This window comes from Danio rerio, chromosome 3, assembly GCF_049306965.1.
Source record: "Danio rerio strain Tuebingen ecotype United States chromosome 3, GRCz12tu, whole genome shotgun sequence".
In the NCBI taxonomy this organism is placed as follows: Eukaryota; Metazoa; Chordata; class Actinopteri; order Cypriniformes; family Danionidae; genus Danio; species Danio rerio.
This window is the reverse complement of record NC_133178.1, coordinates 42,666,982-42,688,642: the sequence shown is the minus strand read 5'-3', so window position 1 is coordinate 42,688,642 and position 21,661 is coordinate 42,666,982. Positions and strand designations below refer to the sequence as shown.

The window sequence follows — 21,661 nt, the reverse complement described above, 5'->3', positions numbered from 1 at the left end:
TTCCTAATTTTTCCAGGCTAATTTTTTTTTTTCAATTATTTTCTATACAATGTGTGAAGTCACATGACTCGAACTTTAAGGCTGAATTATACTTATATTATTAGTTATACTTATTATATATATATATATATATATATATATATATATATATATATATATATATATATATATATATATATATATATATCATACCTGTGCCAAGGGTACGTGTACAGTCTGGCACAGCCTTCGCATACCTGCACACCTCTTAAAAAATGTTCTTACATGTCACAGCGATGCGTAGCGTAAGCTTTGTGATTGGTCGGTTTGGTAGTGATGACTACACTGGGCGATGCAGAGAGCTGCATTTTAGGGTATGTTTAAAATTCAGTTGTTCAACATTGCTAACAGATAATCATAGATAGTTTTAATATAGTTGTAGATGGCTGTAACTCTCACTTGTAGTATGTGAGCAAATTTACTATACAAAACATATCAGTAAATTATAAGGGCAAAAACATCAAAAAATAAATAAAATATTTGTTCAATAATCATAATCGAGTTAAAATGATCCATTATTCGAGAATTTGATTTTAGGCCAAATCACCCAGCCGTACTAGAGATTGTATGCAAGTTAAACCAAACCATATGCAAGTACTAGAGATTGTATGCAAGTTGACTATGACTAAAACAAAGTCTATAAAAAAGACAAGAATTTGATGTTTCCCCATTTAGACAGAATGCCCGAGCATACTGCTCGAGAGGTGTTTCAAAGATGGCTGCCAAGTGAAATTACTTTCCTTAAAGGGGCTTTGCTAAAATATCCAAGAAAATGCGAAAGAACAATTCGCCAATCACAGATATTTGCATTCGGACAAGATTAGATTTCTCATAAGGCCATTCAGTTTGCTAAAAAACAATAGGTAATTTGCTCTGGAGTTTTACAGAGGTTGTGTGAGAAAAAGACAGACATGACAGATTATATCTGATGGAATTAAATTCACAAATGTCTGTGAAATTGTAAATTGTCTGTGTAATTTGCCGAGTCAAACTAGTCCTGTCTGAATATGGCTTTACACTCTGTTATGGTCACAAATCTCACAATTATCTGAACAGTCACTCATGGTAAAGTATAATGCCGACTCAACATTGCTGATCTAGTGACTATTGCTGGATGCGTACATTGCGATATCAGTGGCGAAATTATATATTGTGAAGCCCAAATACACACTGATCCATCCTCACCACCACAAGCTGCCGGAACATTCCATCCGAGAGCTTAGAGCGATTCAATTTCACCACATCGTCTCGAGTCAATTTGGCCGGATTTCTTTCCTCCTCAAAAAAAAAAAAAAAACAAAACTTGCCAATTCTGCAGAAGCCTAGATATTTCTGCGATCGAACGCAAGACAAAGCTGGATATTACTTGTCATTGGCATGTCTTAAGCCCAGGCTGGCAGCCTTTAGCGGAGGCTGGTCTCAGAGCAGTGTCTCATGCACGCAGAATTAGTGGCATTTCCCCCCAGCTCTGCTCTGGGAACAGAAACAAATCTGCTCTCCTCTGAGGAGGACCATCTGCTCATTATCCACACCAATGAAAGCTTCTAAATGTCATTACTTATGCTAATTATAGAGCTTCAAATTGGGAGGTATGAGGCACTGCAGGCTGTAATTTGAAGGCATTGACTTGTTTCCCTTCAAATTAACTTTCCCTGAAAACAAAGGAAATGGCCTTCACGTTCACTGTACACAAGCAGGTTACAGAAGGGAACAGGAAATGAAAAATTGAAAACAAACAAGCCCTGAAAATAAGCGTGTTGGCTTTAAGCGTAATCAAAATTTGTCCACTCTTTTCACGGCTACAAAAATGTCAATAATTGTAAACGGCTGATGTGAGAGGATGTGGTCGGCTATTTTTCCCTCCATTTAAGTGGAGGTGATCTTATATTTTAAGCTTTTAAAATGTATTTTAAACCCACTAATACAGCCAGCTGTCATTCCTTTTGAAAATGCACTGAAGTGAAAGTTTATAAAATCCATTTGCTGTCATAAAATGTCTATTTTTATTTTGGTATTGGAGGGATTAGTTGTGTACTTTCCATCTTTTCATAGGCGATTCAGATTGAAAAAAAAAAGTAATTCATTTGATTTGATGAGAAAGAAAACTTTGAGCCTCTCTTTTGCATTTGTCTTGCACGTCTCCTCTCTTGCCTCTGTTTTGAATGCATTTAGATTTGTAATCAGTACAATGCAGTTTGTTAGCAAGTCTGGATAAGAGACCATATAGCCACTTGGTATTAATATGCAATAAAATGCATCTCGGGACCAATTGTGTTCAGGATTCGATTAGGTCCTTCATTTCTCCCTATTATAATACGCATTTAGAGAAGAAATCAGTCATAAGCATCTCTACTGGTCATTAAAGAAACTGCTCACAAGTCACTTTCAAAGCAAGCAGCCTTATTTTGGTCAACCTGATAAAGCTACAAGAGCCACTTAAACCCATTATGAATTCACCATGTTGCGAGAACATTTACCCCTACACTGGAAAAAAGAAAAAAAGTTGAGTCAACTCAAAATTGTAAGGCAACTTCCAGAGCTTTTTGAGTTTAATTAAATCGAGTCAAGTGCAGTTTTGGGGTTAAAAGTTGACACTGCTCAGTTGCCTTACAATTTTGAGTTACGTCAACTTTTTTTTTACAGCGTACTTGAAATTCTCAAAGTCATATACTCCAATAGAATGAATGGTTTAATCCATGACAAATTCTTAAATTTTTCTATCCATTTGCATAAAAAAAGCTGTAAAATGTAAAGCTATTAAATATTGTAAATGGTAAAAAAAAAAAAAAAAAAAAATTTCATGACACCTATAAATGCTTAATTTTTAAACAGAAATGTCTTTTTACTTAAACGTTTATTAGTTTAACACAGCAGAAACATTTAATTTCTTACAGGACGAGCACTGGGAAATAGGGGTAGGCTGCTTGCATGCTATATTGTAAAGAAAAATGATTCATTTGATTGGTATGAATTTTGACTCTCATAGTTGGAATGAAGGTTTTATGACCACTCTAATTTTAAAGCTTTACATTCTAACACATGCAATGCCCCATATGAACAAGTCATCATGTAACTGTGTGGGCATTAGGACCTTGAGGAGGCTGTTTGCGCTACAGCAGTGACTTGCAATCCACTTGTTAAGTGTGACGTCACGCGAAACGGCTTCCGGGTTCAAGCACTATATCAAACTGTATGGTGAGACTCAATGAATTGTAATAATGTTTACAGATCGATGTATTACTTTCGAAAATCACAATCGCAATATATAAATCCATGCCTAATATCAGATGCCAGAAAGTGATTTTGTTTTTAATAAATTGTTAAAATTTTGGTATTTGTGATGCAGCAAGTCCAGAGACTGTTGTGTGCGCTATGATTTTATATAAAATTCCCTTCAATTTGTGATGTGACCAAAATAATCATAAACGAATATTTTCTTAATTCAACTGAGTAGCAGTTTGGACCCGGAAACAGTATTTTATTCATCACCGATACGTCACGACTTAAGAAGCGGGTAAATAACTTATTGACAGTGGTTTACATGGAGTTATGTGACCAAGTATGTCTATAGGTGGAAGTGGTCAAAGCTAGGCAAGTTCCGAATGTTTCAGAATGTTTTCAGTGTCCGTTTGTGATCAGATTAACAAAAACTATTGTATTAAACGAAATGTGCAAATTACTATAATAATAAATTTAATTTTATTAAGACCTAATAAACAAATGAACTGTTTTTTTTGTATAAATATTAAATGAGAGACTCACTTTACCAAACAAGTGTTTCAATTGGGTTTGCATTGTAAACCTTAAATAAAGCTAAACAAATATTGTTATTGTTATTTTTTTCGTGTTTTCAGTTACAATACACCAAAAATGTTTCCACTGATTTTGTACAAAGATTTGTGCAGAAATAGCAAAAATGTCAGATTCTGATTCTGCACATGACCTACTTGAACCTGTTATGAATTTACCATGTTGTGAAATCATTTTCCCCCACACAAAATGTGCTTCAATAGAAATGACCGGGTTTCATCCATGAAAATTTGCCAAACAATGGTAAATGTAACTGCACAAGCTTTAATTTGGTAGAAACCTAAATGTCCTCTTTCCTTCCCAGGAAATAAGTACTTTTTAGAATATTTTGAGAGGATTTCAGCTGGAGACGAGTTTTCGCTCGAGAGGCAGCAACAGGGAGTGTGCTGAGTTCAGAGATGGCATGAGTGATCCGTGTTGCACAGAAAAAACACATTAAAGGCACATCAGGGCAAAAACATGTGTCTGAAGTGGGCGAGATTAGAGGCCATTATCAGCTGTTTGCCAGGCAGCGATGCAGGGGGGTCCTCAGCAGGACCCGAGGGATTAAAGACTCCCTGTGCATGTGTCGGTGAAGGACCCCAAACATGCTCTGCTCTGAAGCTGCCCCAGGGATTCAAGTAGACCGGGGGGGTAAGGGGCAGGACGCTTTCGTATTTTCGGCCCCTCAACAAAAACATAAACGCCTGCAATCACTTTGGCTTTGCAGTTTGAGGGCTGTTGTTGTCTATAAAGCTACGTCACCATGTTGAACTGACATTTTTTTGTTAGTCACATATGCCAATGAGTTTGCATATAGCGAGCTCAGTTAAAACTCCTGATGTTCAGTGCACGTTTTTCATTGAATGTTAACAAACTTAGGAACTTTGATTAAGTGAATGTTAAGTAAGTAACCTTTTTATGCAAATTAGACTAACAAAATACTATGGTTAATGAGGATGGTTTGTTTAAAAATAAAAATAGTCACACAGATTTCCAATTACGTAAAGCCTTGTGGTGCATACCAGTGCATTTAGAGCTTTAATTTATGACCTGCATTTTTTTAAGACCTTTTTTTGTCATCTTTCACTCATTAAAGCCAGGTGAATTTGCAAAATCCCTGACATTACACTCACTGGCCACTTTATTAGGTACACCTGTGCAATTGTTTGTTAACGCAAATTTCTAATCAGCCAATCACATGGCAGCAACTCAATGCATTTAGGCATGTAGACATGGTCAAGACAATCTGCTGCAGTTTAAACCGTGCATCAGAATGGGGAAGAAAGGAGATTTGTGACTTTGAACGTGGCATGGTTGTTGGTGCCACTCCTTTAAGCTAAGAACAGGAAACTGAGGCTACAATTAGCACAGGCTCACCAAAATTGGACATTACAAAATTTTTAAAAAGTTGCCTGGTCTGATGAGTCTCAATTTCTGCTTTGACACTCGGGTCGTAGGGTCAGAATTGCATGGATCTATCCTGCCTTTTATCAACAGTTCAGGCTGGGGATGGTCATGGTGTAATGATGTTGGGGATTGTACCTTGGCAAACTTTGGGTCCATTGGTAACAATTGGGCATTGTGTCAACGCCACAGCCTACCTGAGTATCGCTGCTGACCATGTTCATTCCTTTATGACCACAGTGTAGCCATCTTCTGATGGCTACTTTCAGCAGGATAACACACCATGTCACAAAGCGTGAATCATCTCAGACTAGTTTCTTGAACATGACAATGAGTTCACTGCACTCAAACGGCCTCCACAATTACTAGATCTCAATCCAATAGAGCACCTTCGTGATGTGGTGGATCGGTAGATTTACATCATGGATGTGCAGCCGACAAATCCGCAGCAACTGCGTGATGCTATCGTGTCAATATGGACCAAAATCTCTGAGGAATATTTCTAGTACCTTGTTGAATCTATTCCACAAAGGATTAACCCTAAGAGACCTAGAGGTATTTTGTGGGAACCTAATGGGCCTATATTATTATTACTATTTTAAAAGCAGTTTTATTTTTATTTTAGCAGTCAGCCTCAAGTGTCATATATTATTTTAAACAGGAGAACCTGAAGCTTCAATCTGAATCATTTAAAGGTCCTGTCTAAAATATTTTTTGGTCCAAAAACATATGAACAGACAGAAAATATTCCAAAATCTTAAGAAAAACAGCATTTTCTAAATATCACAAACAAAACCTCATGAAGATGTTTTTTTCTTTAGAAATACATGCTATGATGTTTTATACTTCCAAAATAAATTTTGTCTACATCCACCCTTCCCTGAGCAAGTTATAGCAGTTTTTTTCCAATGTTATTCTAGACGTTTTTCCTGTGAAACACTGGTACATTCTATTTACTGACAACGAAGATGCCCAAGATGTTTGCATTTTTGTTTTTTTCTAACTTATTTTAGCAGACAGTATCAAGTGACATATATATATATATATATATATATATATATATATATATATATATATATATATATATATATATATATTATTTTTTTTTTAACAGGAGAAGCTAAAGTTTCAATCTTTATCCTTAAAAATTCCAATTTTACATTTTTATGGCAAAAAAAGATAAATTTTACAGAATTTTGAGAAAAACTACAAAAAATATGTGGCATTTTCCACAGCTAACCTGAACAAAATCTCTTGAAGTTTGCTTTTGTTTCTTAAGATAGTTATGCTAGATGTTTTATACATCCAGCATGCATTTTGTATACATCCACCATTCCCTAAGCAAGTTATAGCAATTTATTTCCATGTATTTTAAGACGTTTTTCAGTGGGGGAAAAAAAACTAGTGCATTTGTTTACTGACAATGTATATGCCCAAAAGTTCTGGAAATAAACTAAACAGAAAGATTGTTACAAAATAAAAGAACACTGAAGCATGTTTGACTTTTTCCAAATAATATATTTTCAATTACCATAAACAAATAAACAATGAACAACTTCGACAATGAACAAATAAAAAATAAGAAAATAAGAAATAATGTTTCAAAGTCCAAAAAAACATGGTGCACATCCTCAGTAATTTTTTTTTTATAAATATTTTTTCATTTTATACTAAACTAGATTCAATATAGACCATCCTTGGGTTTTATGTGCCAACATGGATATGGTGTTGACCCTGCTGCTTCTCAACTTTTGGGGTGTAGAGAAACAGCCACACAACCTTTTGCGTCCTTTGAAAACAACAAGACCAGCACTTTGTCTTTGCTGTGTAACTGTTTTGTCATGTTTTTGTGCTGTTGTGCATGCAAAAGTACTTAGTATGAGGATTATTATATGCAAAACTTTTTTTTTTCCGTTTTATTTAGCCGTGCGTTGTACAGCCTATTTCTCATTCCGGGCTGTCCAAATTGCTGATTGGTGGTCCACAAAGCGAAACCTATGCTTATTGGTTGAGAGAGCGCGAGTTTGAACCGATCTGGGCATGGAGGAGGGACAATGCATCATGTTTGGTTTGTTCGTAGACACAAGCCACGAGCGTTCCTTTGTCAAATCAGCGTTGCCAAAATGTGATGACGTAACCACACTGATTCTGGAGCCTCTGAAGGTCCGTGAATGTTATATGTTACAGCGATTTGAAAGCTCCCTCTTCTTTATGCCAATCTTTGAATTGTACAGATCGGATCAGCGGATCAAAAGTTATTAAACATTTAAGAACATTACTTATTTTTAGCCGCGGGCGGCTGTTTCAGTCTTTAAGGGTTAAGGCAGTTCTGAAGGCAAAAGGGGGCCCAACCTGGTACTAGTAAGGTGTACCTAATAAAGTGGCCGCTAAGTGTAGATTTACAAATTCTCAAAGATGCTAAAGCTATTTTGCAATGAAATTTACATTCTTCCTCATGTGTGTGAACAATTATAATTGGACATTTACTTAATATGATATTTTGGTATTGACAAGCATTGAGGTCTTGTGCAATATTTGCTTGACAAGTCGATATAAGGATTATGACATGCCTAGTCATGAAGGGTTAAGTGCGCACAATAATTGTCTTAGTGTGCATGAGTCTTAAGTGTGATTAAACAATGACAGTGTTTTTATGGAAAAGAGATGTTTATCAGAATGTCTGCGCTGCTTTTCATAGTGACGAAAGCATCTAAAAGTGAACAAAAAATGCCTTAAAACCCTCATCCGTATGTCATGTGCTAAAACTGCAAGATTGGTGGTAAAGAGATTGCAATCTCGTTTAAACACCCACACAGTCATATTGCTAAATGACAGCATTTGTATATGTCTGTTAAACTTTTGAAGTATGATCACAGCGGTACATTCAGATCTGCATTCATGAGTTGTCATGTCTAGTTATGAAGCCGCTTCAGTCTTTTCAGCCACAGAGTGTCAATTTTTTTCTGGTACAAACTTTCCAATTATGACCAAAATGCTTCAATATCAGTTTATAGTTTGGCGACAATGCATGTAACAGCACATTTTCACATTTTCTACGTTATATTTGATCCAGCATTTTAACTGTTTATGACTAACCTACTACAGGGTGTCCATAGGGTCTTAAAGTCTTAAAATGTCTTAAATCTTTATTTAAGATTTGTAAGGAAATTATTTTCCTTACAGTAACATTTGTTAAAAGGTTTTCCATGTATTTACTGCTGAGTAAGCTGATCTGTTGGTGCATACATTTAGTTTATTATAGTTTTTAAAACCGGTAAAACATTAGCATAGGTAACTTATAGGTCTGTTAATCTGGAAGTAGTATGTCTTAAAGCTTGCATACTCCTGTTACACACTCAAAAATATGTATTTTTTTCTTCACACAGAAGTACTTTTAGGACGTTGTATGAGTTGGCGAATTGGGATGCTGCGTACTTGTAAGGCCTTAAAATGGTCTTCAATTAAAGAAAGTCTTACAATCGAACTTTCATTGGTGCATGGCCTTATCGTTCTCACAGTTTTTTCCATTACAAATATCAAAATAACTTTGATTCAATTACTAAAATATAAAAAAATGTATTGTTAAATTTTTATTCTTTTATTATCAAATTTATTAAATAATAAAAAAAAATCTTTTCCAACTGGCCATTCGAAAATCTCCTTACCATTTAGCCCTGTATTAGTATAAAATTTCATTCATAGTAGTCTTAATGTCTTAAGGCCCGTTCACACGGGACACTTTTTGCTTGCGTTTTCCGTCAACGTTTAATGCCTTGTGACTAAATAAAGGGCACCAATGTCATCGTGCACATCAACGCGCAAAACACCAGGCGTAAAAGTGGCTTTTTTTTTTTTTTAAGAAACGCCTCATGTTTTTTTGTATCCACCAATCAGATTGGCACTTCTGTTCATATGCATGGAGCTGCTAAAGTTACAGTAAACAGCACTTGGAGGCACTCAATGCTTGTTCGAATCGCCAGTAACTTTAACATCAAGCGTGTCAACTTTCTATCTTCTTCTGTGTTACTAGTGAGTGTCAGAAGCTTCAAGTTGTGTAGCGCCATCTAACGTCAAGGAAGGATTTTGTATACTCTTCTGCTTGACACCAGTAAAAATGTGTCTGAATCCGGAAAAACGTCATGAAAAACGCTGACGATAAATGCATACGAAAAGCGTCCCAGTATGTTTGAGCCTTTAAATTTAACTTGCTGAAACCTGCTAAAACCCTGTACTATAACAGTATTTAGCATCTTAATATCTGGTGAATTAATACAATAATGGCACCGGTATTGTGCAAAAGATTTCCTTTTGTGTATTAAAGACACTGATGCTGTTTTTTAGATGAGCAGTGTCTGTTTTATGAACCTCGTGTTGAAGATATTCTCTTCATACATTGTGTTTTTAAATGACAACAAAGACTCCAGATTAAAACCCCATTATGCTTTTCTTCACAGAGACGGAGTCCCACCTTACAGATATCGTAAACCACATCGACGTGAGATACACGAAAGTGCCAAAGTTAATGGGCGAGTGCCACTACCTCATATTCCTGTAAGTATGCTTTGGATTTCCACAACACATTGTTGACTTTACAACACTTTTTTTTCCCTCTCTCTATGTGTGTGTGTTTGCTCTCTACCTTTCTTTCCATCACTTCTCTCTCTCTGTTTCTCCTTCTCTCGCTCACCCCCACTCCTTCTTTTTATTTTATTCTCTGTGCCTTGTCTCCGTCCATCATCTTCTGGTCTTTCCCTGTCATTCTTGCTCTCTCTTTTCTTCCCCCTGCCTTGTCTCTCCCATCGCCCCTAAAATGAATGTGCATTCTTAAGATGCACAGCGGTGGCTGGAGAGCTTTGATCATGTGCCGGCGAATAGCTGATGGAGAGTGAGAGAGCGCGAGCGAGTGTGCTGTCTAAAGCGTTCCTGATGCTCTCGTCAGCTCTGCCTGCTCTGCCCCAGCAGATGTGAAGCCTCCCCCTCTGATGGCTCGGCTTTCCCACTGCACCGGCTCCAGCATAATTGGAGCCTCTGAGATGGAGCCCAATTTAACAGAGCAAACATACACTTCCCCTCGCCGGGGCCTTTCACTCATCCTATAGAGACTGAAGGCTGTGGAGGCAGCGCAGCTTCAGCTCGTATGCACATGCGTGATGTACTCAAAGATTCTTTAGCAAATTTTTTCAGGATGAAACCTGAATATCGAATGAAAAGTTGCAGATGTACAAACTTATTTTTAAAGGACAGTTCAGCTGATAATGTGCGTTCTGTCATTTGTAATTCTTATGTTGTTCTAGACATGCATTACTAAGACACATGGCCCATTTCCACTTTTATGAATTCATACAAAAACTTACAGCCTCTGAAATGTTACCAAGTACAAATAAAAACATACCCATAACTTGCATTTCGGCCTTATTTAGGTCCATAAATGATGCGAGACATACACAGTCAGTACAAACTCATCTCATCTTTATTCTTCACCAGCACATTAAACAACATCAATATTGTGTTAGGAATTCTGTCATTCCGAGTTCATAATACTCCAAAAGAGAATAATAATAGTTAAATATGGCAGTTTATTCTTCTTTTATGTTGCTGAAAGAATCATTTGCTGCTTTGTTTTTTCAAGCTTCTCCTTTGTTTTTTTTTGTTTTTTAAGCTTCACTCTCGCGTTTGTGAGTTTCTGAAAGCATCAGATGCCAGAAGCACTTCAATAATCACACCCAAGTTAATAATATGAGCTTAAGACGTTCGTTATTTCAAAAAATAGATGTGCACACGAGTGATCGCAAGATCTCTGGAGAAAGTGAAGCCACTCGCGCTTTAGATGCCCTTGTAAACAACAACAGAAGAACAGGTTTATCTTCTTGGCTATACATAAAAACGACACCAAGGTTTGTTTAAGCTCGGGTCGACCATGGTTCATTATTATATGTATACAGTATTACGACGTAATGTCTCGTTGTGTATTTAAAATGCCGCTTTCTTTGTTTTCATTCTTTTGGCTTGTACACACGCTAGTGACGTTTCTCTGTAAACCAATAGTGTTCAGCTGCGCGTCTCGCACCACCTTTGGTACACTTTCGTTGTGGTACGTACCCTTTGGAAAGGTTACCCAAAAATTGGTACGGTACGGTTCTCTTTTAGGTAACATTGGACAGTGGAAACAGGCATAAAAACATACCGACCCATACCGTTCTGTATTGTACCATCAGTTTATTGTGTTATGATTTCTGTGAGTGTTAAAGTCTTAAGATGAAGCATCAAGTTAATGCAAGGATGCATTTAGACATCCTGTGATGCTATTCTCGTACTTAAAATGACGCAAGTTAAAAGTTTTGGGTGTTTGATGCGCTTAACACCCAAATAACTAAAGTAGGAACATCTCTGAACCTTAGTGAACATTTGTGCTGCATTAACCAATCACGTACTTGTTTCAGTATGGGCATGAATGTGCCGTTGCTCTGTTGTTTGTGTGGAGGGGAAATCCTCCTGCTGACACGTTTACCCTGCCATGATGCGAATCCGCGTCTATTGTAAAGTAAATTTCACACGCAAATAAATAAAGTGAGTAAACTCAAAATGTTCATGTGTCTAATGTCTGGTGTGAATGCCCCATTATGCAGTATTCCAGTTTGCATACTATACATCCTAAGTTGTATTCAAAAAATAATACATATGTTTAAAGCGCATTGTTGAAAAAAAGTGTTTCTATACCGTTTCTAGTAGAAATTCGAAGTGTAGAAGCATCTGTACTCTAACCTCCAATATTGCCCACAATGCACTGCATGTTGGACGTGAATTTGATTAGATCTACAAGCACGGTTAAAAAAACAAACTGCAAACATGGTGGATGTGCGAGACCAACCGTCAAGTAAAGAGGCTTAGGTAAATATGTTTGGACGACTGTAAATTTCTAACCTGAAAAATATTTAAATCACATTTTCTGTGTTCTATTTAATCAGAAACAACTATGTAAACGTTTATGAAGACGTGTTTGGACATTAACTTCTGAATGTGTAATTATGCAAAGCCCTGTCGAGATTTCTCTGCATGAAAGACATGTGAATGGCAGATTAACCTGCTGCTCCAATATGGTAGGTAATTAAATATGAAAGATATATGGATGACATGTTGAGATGATTGACAAGGGATGTAACTAAGCAACTAAATAGTCTGTTAATGATTAAGTAGTATATCTCAAAGCTTGCATACACTTCTGTTACACACTCAAAAGTATGTACTCTTTACAAAAAAGTACTTTTAGGATGTTGTATGAATTGCCGATTTGGGGCGCTGCATAAGTATATGGTCCTAAATGGGTCTTCAATCACAGCAGAAATATATTTAAAACACCTCTCGTGTGAGGGGTTAAGACTGAAAATACTCCTATTGGATATGGGAAACCACTGCTAAATGGTCACTAACTCTTACATCACCAGATGTCACCTGCGGTAGTCATTTCTGAAGGCACAGAGTATTAATGTTTAACAGATTACTCACTCTGCAATGTTTTTTTTTTTTTTAGCACTGCGTTTGGACAAACACTGTTCGTTTTCAGCTCAAAAGTGTATGAGCCTCTGGGTTTCCTCAGGCGTCCCTGTTGAGAATGGTGGATCATGTTGCAAGAAGCATGAAACTGTAAATACACAGTGCTTATATTCATGTATGTAACCACAAGAAAACATTAACGTTATACCAGACGTGCTGCAAAAAGCTGATTCCCTAACCCCAGACTTATCTGCCACACTGCCCTTTTTTGTCAAGTCATCATGTAATGTTATCAGAATTTAAAATATGTTGTGAAATATTTTGCAGCTATTATTTTTCAAACGTTTCTTTAAAGACCATGACAGTAGCACATTAACGCTGTTAAAATGTAATAAATCAGATGCTTGTGTAGTAAAGTTCCTTATTTATGCATTTTTTACGTTTGGGTTGGTTTCCTCGCTTTTGCTGTCATGTTGCTGCTGTCGCTGGGGTATTCAGGGAAATTTCTAATATCCATTTGTTTGTAATGTGATCCTGAAAAATTTTGGTTTTTAGGGGCTTAAAAAAAAAAAGAGGAAATATTTTGTCTATCCAGTCTTTTGCTCAAAGAGGAATGAGAGTTCACCTCCTTATTAAAGAGCTGTGCGGGATTATCCTAAAATTTAAAGTTAATTTCAGGAAATCAGTGGCATTTTGATACTTCGCTTGCGTTACTGCAGCCACATAACATTACACATACTGTAACAAATCTGAAATGGTAAAACAAACTAATCTAAAAATGTTGTGGTAAACCTTAAAATTAAACCCCAATGGCCATTTTTGATGACTGATTGATGTTTTGGATGCTGTGTGGAAAAGTGATTGAGACGATGTGTGGTCAAACTATTTTTTTTTAAGATACAAACAATTTTACCTTGAATGATGATTGTTTGTATTATTTCTATAGAATATTTCAATTTATGACTATTTTAAGTAGCTGCTACTCCTGTCTTTATTGCCAATTGATCTTTAAGCAATGATTCCAGTATGCATTTCTTATTATGCATTGGAAACATTTGTGACATTATTTTTGTGGAAACATTGATAGATTTATGTTTGGTAACCATTCAAATTGGAATTTTTTTTTTCATTTTAATTTGCCTTCCTTATTAATGTAAACAGAAAAAAACACTCTTAAACCTGGTTTAACTCTTGCGCCGAGTGATCGGCGTGACCCACGGCGCATGTCTTGCGCATTGTTGTGCATTTGTACTTTTGCGCACCGTTTGTGTTGCTTTGCAATAACACTTCCGAAACGCTAGCTGGCAGTAGATTTTTATGTTCATCTGTGTCGAGTATCATCGCAGGTGTTTTGGATTTTTTGAACGCTACTTTATTGTCGAAGTAGCTCAATAATGTAGAAGTAGCTTAACTTGATCATAATATGAACGCAAAACAAAACTTTCCGTTTGGAGCTCCTTCATGGGACTCGACACTTCTAAACGCTCGCTCCAACGGGCTTGCATGGCTCTTGGTCCCGCCCCTTGTCAGCGATACCAAGCCGACCAATCATGGAGCTTGTGCTACTCGACATGTAAATACATTTTTTGAGAGGTGCGCGACGGCCAAACAAGCTGCGCCCGAGCGTGTGCTTGACGCAGAAGTGTAAATCAGCCTTTCTCAACTAAAAAAAGGGTAATATTTAATAAAATCATATAAATGTGATTTTCGGAGCGAAATTTGGCCTGCTTTCTATCAAAACTAATATGCGATGCTCTTCACTGAAAGCGCATATAAACTTCTGGCTTTGGCATGCATTCCCCGTGAACTGGAAGCCTTTTGAAAATGTTGTTTTCTATACACAAAGCTTTCATAAATGCCAAGCAGACTCTTTAATTTTCAGTACATCACTGTACTAATGCAAGCATTGCCTTGGTCTTTTTTTGGAGCTTGAGAACTATTCCGATTTAAAGATGTTGCGTAACATTTTTATTTTTTTTTATTCAGTGAAAGAACGGGCATAACATTGGGTTCGGAACAACATGAAATAAATAAATGATGATTTCTATTTCTTAGATTTACTGACCTTTAATTCTTCCTAATACAGCTTGTCCAAGTTTTCTTTGCTTCTACATTACGCTCACATTATGTTTATAGCTCTGAAACCTTTAACACTCTCTCGCTTGGCTTTTTTCTTCCTCCCTTTGGTTGCGTTCTGTCTCTGTTAAGTTTAAAAGGCTCTCTCATATTCTGTAAGCGTGGTCTGCGGCAGGGAGGCAGTGTTAGTAACCAAAACGCCTTGTCAAGACTTGACAGATTCTGCAGTTCCACTGGGCATGTAACCGTGTGGGCTGCGGAGGAGACTGATGAATCTTAAGCAAACAGAAGGCCAGAACAAAGAGAACCGAAACATACTTTAGATCAGATTTGGCCCTGTAATCAAAATTTTAACGGCTCCTGTAAGGTTTTGTTGGACCTTGTCCAGGCACTTCATGCAACTCTATTTCTTCATGTGTCTCTGTCCTCCTCCCCCGTCTCTTTCTCTTCATTTCTGCTTCCAGACTCATGGAATAATACATTTCCTGGACTTCTGCTATTTGGAGTCTTGTTTGTTTGAGAGCAGAAAATGCTACAAAAAGATCTGTGTGTGCTTTTCCCCTTTACCCAAAGTATTTGCTCAGATGAAGCACGTTTGTGTTGGAAGATTTGGATTCGTGTCGCAAGTGCAAAATGTGTAGATGAATGATTTTTTTAAAGTGTTTAATCCTTTTACAAATCACTTGGATATCCCCTGAGAACTACTCATGATGTTGTGTATAACAGGCATCAAGAGTTTATCTTATTAAGCGAACAAGATCATTGTGCTTTCATAGTCATCACACCAGAGGGCGACAGTCTGTGATTTGTAGTAGGGTTAAAGAGTTATGCTGAGTTCAGACTTCATTATTTCTGTAGTTGCAGATGTTTTCACGCTGCATGACTATCTGGCGTAGCGTTCTCTCAGTGCTGTTTATACTGCAGGATGGATCGTGACTGTATGGCTTTACAATAGGAGATACAATGACAATGTTGTCTCCGTCCACAAGCTACAACTCACAACCAAACACACATGAAAAGTTACATGGAAACAGCGCAAGGTCACATAGTATATCATTTGTTATTAACTACATGAGGAAGAAGCCTTTAGTGGGATAGAAATGTACTTGTTTTGCTCACTTGGCTTTTGAAGGGAATTAGCAAGTTCTCATTAACTTTTTTTCTTTTTTGACCTGGTTGCGGTATTGCACAGAATGATTGTGCAAAATTTCCACTAATTTTTCCTTCGCTTCTTGGGCCAAACAGACTGAAAATGAGCACTTTTAACTTTTCCTCCACCCTCCCGCTGGCCTGCAGATACCCATAGTAGTGGATGCTGCTCTCTCATTGGCTGTAGGTAATCGGCAATGCTATTTTCGATCTGAACACATTTTACACGGCATGATTTTGAATCACCGACAGCTCCAGATATTTAACACAACAATTATCTCACAGGTGTCTGCGACTCATTGGTGATTCTCTCAGATCCGTCTTTGATAGTTTACACTGTGTGATTGTTGCGAGTCAAAATCAGGGCAAAAATCATGAAGTCTGAACTTGGCATTAGCTCTTACCAAAATGAAAATTGTTATTAATTACTCACCCTCATGTTGTTCGAAGCCCTGAGATCATCATTCATCTTTGGAATGCAAATCAAGATCATTTAGGTGAAATATGAGAGTTTCCTCATCCTCTAATGACAGCTAAACTTGTTTATAAAAATAGAACGACAACAACAACAAAAATAAGCACACAAGGCAAACCATATGTTTAATACTGTACTAATTGATCAAAGAGAAATTAGGAGGAAAGATTTCCAAGAAATGCAGTTCATTTTATCGTTCTTCTCAATTTATGGCAACAATGCATCAGAGTTTCCACAAAAATATGAAGCATCACATCTGTTTTCAAAATGGCTAAAAATAAGAAATGTTTATCAAGCAGCGTATTAAAATGTTTTTTTAAGGATTATCAGGGTGTCCGCAAGGTGCTATTTTGCAAGGCATTCATTTTATAATAATTTTTAGTTTATGCAATGTATGGTTGAATGCTAAAATCTGCCTGAAGTAATTCTGCGAATATAAGGATGCTGTGTAGTTTATGAAATCAATGAAATCCTGCTAGATTTGACATCATGCTGCATTGTTTACTACCAAGGCAACACCGATATTTCTTCAGTTCTATAGGCACCAATCTGCTGAATTAGCTAGATTTAATCATTTGTATTCAGTATATAAATACACTAACTGTACCCAAAAAAAAATACTAATACTACTAATACTTCCCTTCTTAGACTTTACAGACCTGAAACTTGCCTATAGCACTTATTCATTGTTGCTCTTAGTTGTGTAAATTGCTTCCTTGTCCTCATTTGTAAGTCGCTTTGGATAAAAGCGTCTGCTAAATGACTAAATGTAAATGTAATAATTTGGATTAATTTCTCACATTAATATTTAGTAAATATACAGTCAGTTAAAATCTCACTAGTGTTTCTGGTTGAGAAGTGGTTATAAATGTATAGAAAAGGTCTTAACAAAGTCTTAAAAGGTTTTGAATTTCACTCTCTGATTCCTGATTTTATCATGCTGCAGTTTAGAATAATGAGTGTTGGAATTCAGCTGTCTTCACATGAATATTCGGATAGAAATGTTTATTTAACTTGCAGTGATAACACACAGTATTAGTTTTAATTCCTTTTTAAACAAATACAGTTTTTAATGGATATTTAATGCTCGTCAAATTGTATTTTATTTCATTATATTTTTATAAAAATTGTAGTCTTTTTGTTGTTTTACTAATGTAATTTCAGCCCAGAATTCATATAATTTCTTTTGATTAATTTATTCTATTTACTTGCGTTTTGTTTTGACACCAGATGTAGTCTCTAAATCTTATCCAAATACTTTTGTGGCTGTCAGTGTCTGTTACAAACTAAACAATAGACAGTCAACCAACAATTGCTCACCCAGTCCCTCTCTCCGTTTGTGGCAACAATGCAGAATGAATCAAAAGCACAGAGGCAGATGTAGTTTGATTTCCTCACTCGGCACTGTGATCAAACCGGTTTGATTTTTCACATCAAAGGCCTAATATTCCATGACAACCACATTTAAATATTTAAGTGAATCTCCAAATCCCTATTATCATTCATTTGCGTGTACAGAATAAGCTAGTTCCTCACGAAATTGCTGTATGTTGATTGACATGATATATTTGGCAGCTGTAAACATGGATTTCAGCAGTCTATCCTGTTTGCTGGAGATGTACCATGTTTTGTCCTTGAGGTGATGCTTTTAAACTGAAACCGATGTGTATACAGAATCCTCGTGTTCATTCTCTATCACACATTGTCCAAAAATGTGTCCTCCATTTGTCTGTCCAGCCCGTTTTAATGTTCCTCTGTTATTTTTGTCTGTCCACATACCTGTATAATCAACAGCTGGAGGTGTTTTCTCCACAGCATCGCATTAAATGTGAATGGTGACCTTGAGTTCTTTCATTGTCTTCCCATCAGCGCACAAACCGGATACCAAAGGATATTCACGTTGAGCCAGAGAAGTTTGCGGCGGAGCTGATCAGCAGGCTGGAGGGGGTGTTGAGGGAACGAGAGGCGCAGGAGAAGCTGGAGGAGCGTCTCAAGAGGGTTCGACTGGTGAGTACAGCTCCATCAGCACACTGCTAACGCATTTTGAGGTATAATTAGACTGGATGAATTTCCTGGTGTAATTAATTAAAATTCTGTTACAATTTGTTGTCACTAGTTTATTTTTAGATTTAGGAATTTTGGTTTGGAATGAAGGAGCATCATTTATTGATAAGCAATTTATGCCATACCCCACAACATATATCTTGCATGTAGCTGATGTTGGTGTGAGCAATTATACTTCTCTGTAGGGATGCACCAATATATTTTTATTATTATTATTTTTTTTTTTTACTGATATTGATAACAGCTTACTCTTACGATTTGGAGGCCAATAACCGATATATTAGCTAATAAATATTTCAAAATCTCGTATTTTTATACCGCAAACAACTGATTTTATTTTAAAAACTTATGAGCTGAATTACCTACTCAAATGAATCACTTCAAAATTGCAAGGTGATTATATAGACCTTATATTCACGATTTCACATGAATCAGCGTGCCAAAAATAAATTATTTTCTTTTCTTTGTGTAGCAAATTAACATGCAATTTGACAGTGATTTAAAGCTAAATGCACAATGACACTTTATCTGACATCTACAATGAAAAGGAATATGGTTACTTACAGAGTTATTAATGACACAAACAATACCACACAAAGAAAGAATGGACTTTGAAGCAATAAACAATCTGAGCTTTATTATAGTGCACTGGACAAGTCTAAACAAGTTCCACCCACACATGCGCGAGGCAGGCAGTTCTGTACAATTCCGTTATCTATCAGCTTAAAGATATCAGCCACATTTTGAAATTGGACTGATAACGATAACATTTAAAATAACATTTATCGACCGATACATCGTGCATCCCTACTTCCCTTTTGGTTCGTGTTGCCCTGCAATAATACTTCCGAAATGCTAGTGGGCAGTATCTTGGTTTTCTTCTGGTGTTTTAAAACTTCATCGAAAATGCCTGGTATGTACTGTAACAGTAGTTCAAACCAGCAAACAATCAATCATTTTAGTCATAAGCACAAAACAAGTGTTTCATATTTGAAATTTGATTTCATAATCATGCATATTTGGAAAGAACAAGCTATGGTAAAGAAAAAAAGAACATCAAATGCAAAGAAAAAATCTAATATATATTTGATATTTCTTTCATAGATGATGGTGACAGACTGAAAGTCTAGTCTTTGTATTTATTACTAGTGCTATTATTTTTACTTGAGGGGTGTTCGTTTGTGTTTTTAACAAAAAAATAGAAAACCTTTATTGTAAGTTTTAGAGTAAACTATTTTCAGATCAGACCAAATATCTAAAAAGCCTAAAACAACAACAGTGGACTGCAGGACGATATATTTGCACATACAGCAACACCATCGACTGTGCATTTTGTCCTAAAATCAAAATATTGATTAATCGAACATTTTAACTCCGTTACTATTAATGAACGATCATCATATTTATTTACTAAAGCTTTTTGCCCTCATAGTTCACTGACAAGTTTAATATGACGTCTAAAGGCATCACTGGCGCAGCGTTCAATCATCGACAACGTAGTGCAAAGTAAGGTTTAAGAATGAGTCCATCGTCCTACTTGACCAGAGATTAGATGTGGCTGCAAAGTGGCTACAGAAGTAGAAATCGGCCACAGCCTTCAACAGAGCAGGTTAACGTGACATGTAGGGAAAGTAATTTTAAAAATCCTCGAAAAATTTGATTGATTTTAGGTTTTGAATGTCGATTTTACTTTGTGATTATTCGCCCAGCCCTAAGTGATATGCACCAATAGGCAGGTCTACAACGCACATGCTCATTGCTTATTACACACACAGGGATGTGCAGCAGCACACACACATTTTAAAATATGAGGGATTAAATTGCAAAAAAAAAAAAAAAATTGTCTAAATAAAAATAAAAGCAATACCTTCTCCTGCTTTTATTTGACGGGGCTTTGGTGGAATCTGGCATTCTGTAGATGGTAGGCTGGTGTGTTTTAACCGCACGTCCAACTGATTCGTTTCCTTTCTAGTGAAGCATTTAATTTTTCAGCTTACAAAGTCAGACATGAACAACAAGGAATTTGAGATGAAGGGAACATGAGATGAGACTCTGATTCGTTTAATGTATGTCATGCCCAAAGCACACCCATAACCAATAAAAAAAATCAGGAAAACCCTTGTAGACATGTGCCGAGTGCGGCGATTGTTTTTCCTGTTCTTAAAATAGCAAAAGTGGATTCAGACATGGCCTAACACCCCATTCACAGGAGACGCCAGCATTAACACTTCCCATTAACTTTAAATGGGTGAAGTCAGCTTTGCCAAACTGAATTGTGAGTCCATCAGCGCTGCTACAGAAGTTTTCAAGCACCATCGGAATCGTCAGCCAATCACATCACTTTATGCAAATACTCTAGCTGAGACATAGCCGATTCCGAACTTATTTCATTGGCTGACGCTGCTATGACGATCAGGTCAGTCCCTACTTCACACACGCCCTCTTAAGCGTTGACGCTGCAGCACTGAATTGGGTGCGAGTGCACATGCAACATGCGCTTTAGACCATGAGCTTAAATCAATAAAATTAAGACATTTATCTTCAATACAGAACTGCATAGTTGTTCGCAAATACATTGGATTGGTTCTAATAACTGAAATGTACCCAAAAGTCCATGGAGCACTAGGAAAAATACAAATATTGTATCAGGCCTTTGTATCTGGGGTTCTCAATATTAAATGACTCTAGCCGAATCTGGGCACAAAAAAAATCGATCAGGACATCCCTGGTAGATACAAATATATATTTAATTCCTGTTTTGTCAAACACAGAGTCCTGTGCTTCACTTCACAAGCAAGACAGTCGGATGTCTTCTAAAGACTTCCCGTCTTGTCAAGGGGACTCTGCTCATTTCTTTCGTCTTTCTGTGCAGTGTCAGGTGAATCACCTGCCGAGATTGAGCTACTTGCTAGTCTGCCTCAGTGTAATGACTTTGTTTGAAGTCAGTCGGGGCGTGAAGAAATGCCTGCACACACCGCAAATGGGAATCTTTTTCCCCACTCAAAGCCAGGTGTTAAGTCTCAAGGCAGATTATTTATGTAGTTTGGCCTTGTGTAAGAGGAACTTCCGTCACACAACAGTGGCTTGGAGTTATTAAGAGCCGAAGGAGGGCTGTCATTTGCCTCTTAATTGATATTCTCACCGGTGCTTCGGTTTTCAGCAAACTTGTTT

At 36.8% G+C, this 21,661-nt stretch overlaps 1 protein-coding gene across 10 annotated transcripts in view; it reads left to right on the top strand.

Annotated features, from left to right (window-relative positions):
* The window catches only part of axin1 (axin 1), a 107,968-nt gene that overhangs the window by 68,078 nt on the left and 18,229 nt on the right, over positions 1–21,661 (top strand). For all 10 annotated transcript variants that reach the window (XR_012400575.1, XR_012400576.1, XM_073943489.1 and 7 more), the window contains 2 exon segments: positions 9,690–9,786; positions 18,296–18,433. Coding sequence is in view for 8 of the 10 variants with exons in the window: in XM_073943489.1 (XP_073799590.1) it covers positions 9,690–9,786; positions 18,296–18,433 (235 nt within the window). In the remaining 2 variants the exon portion in view is untranslated.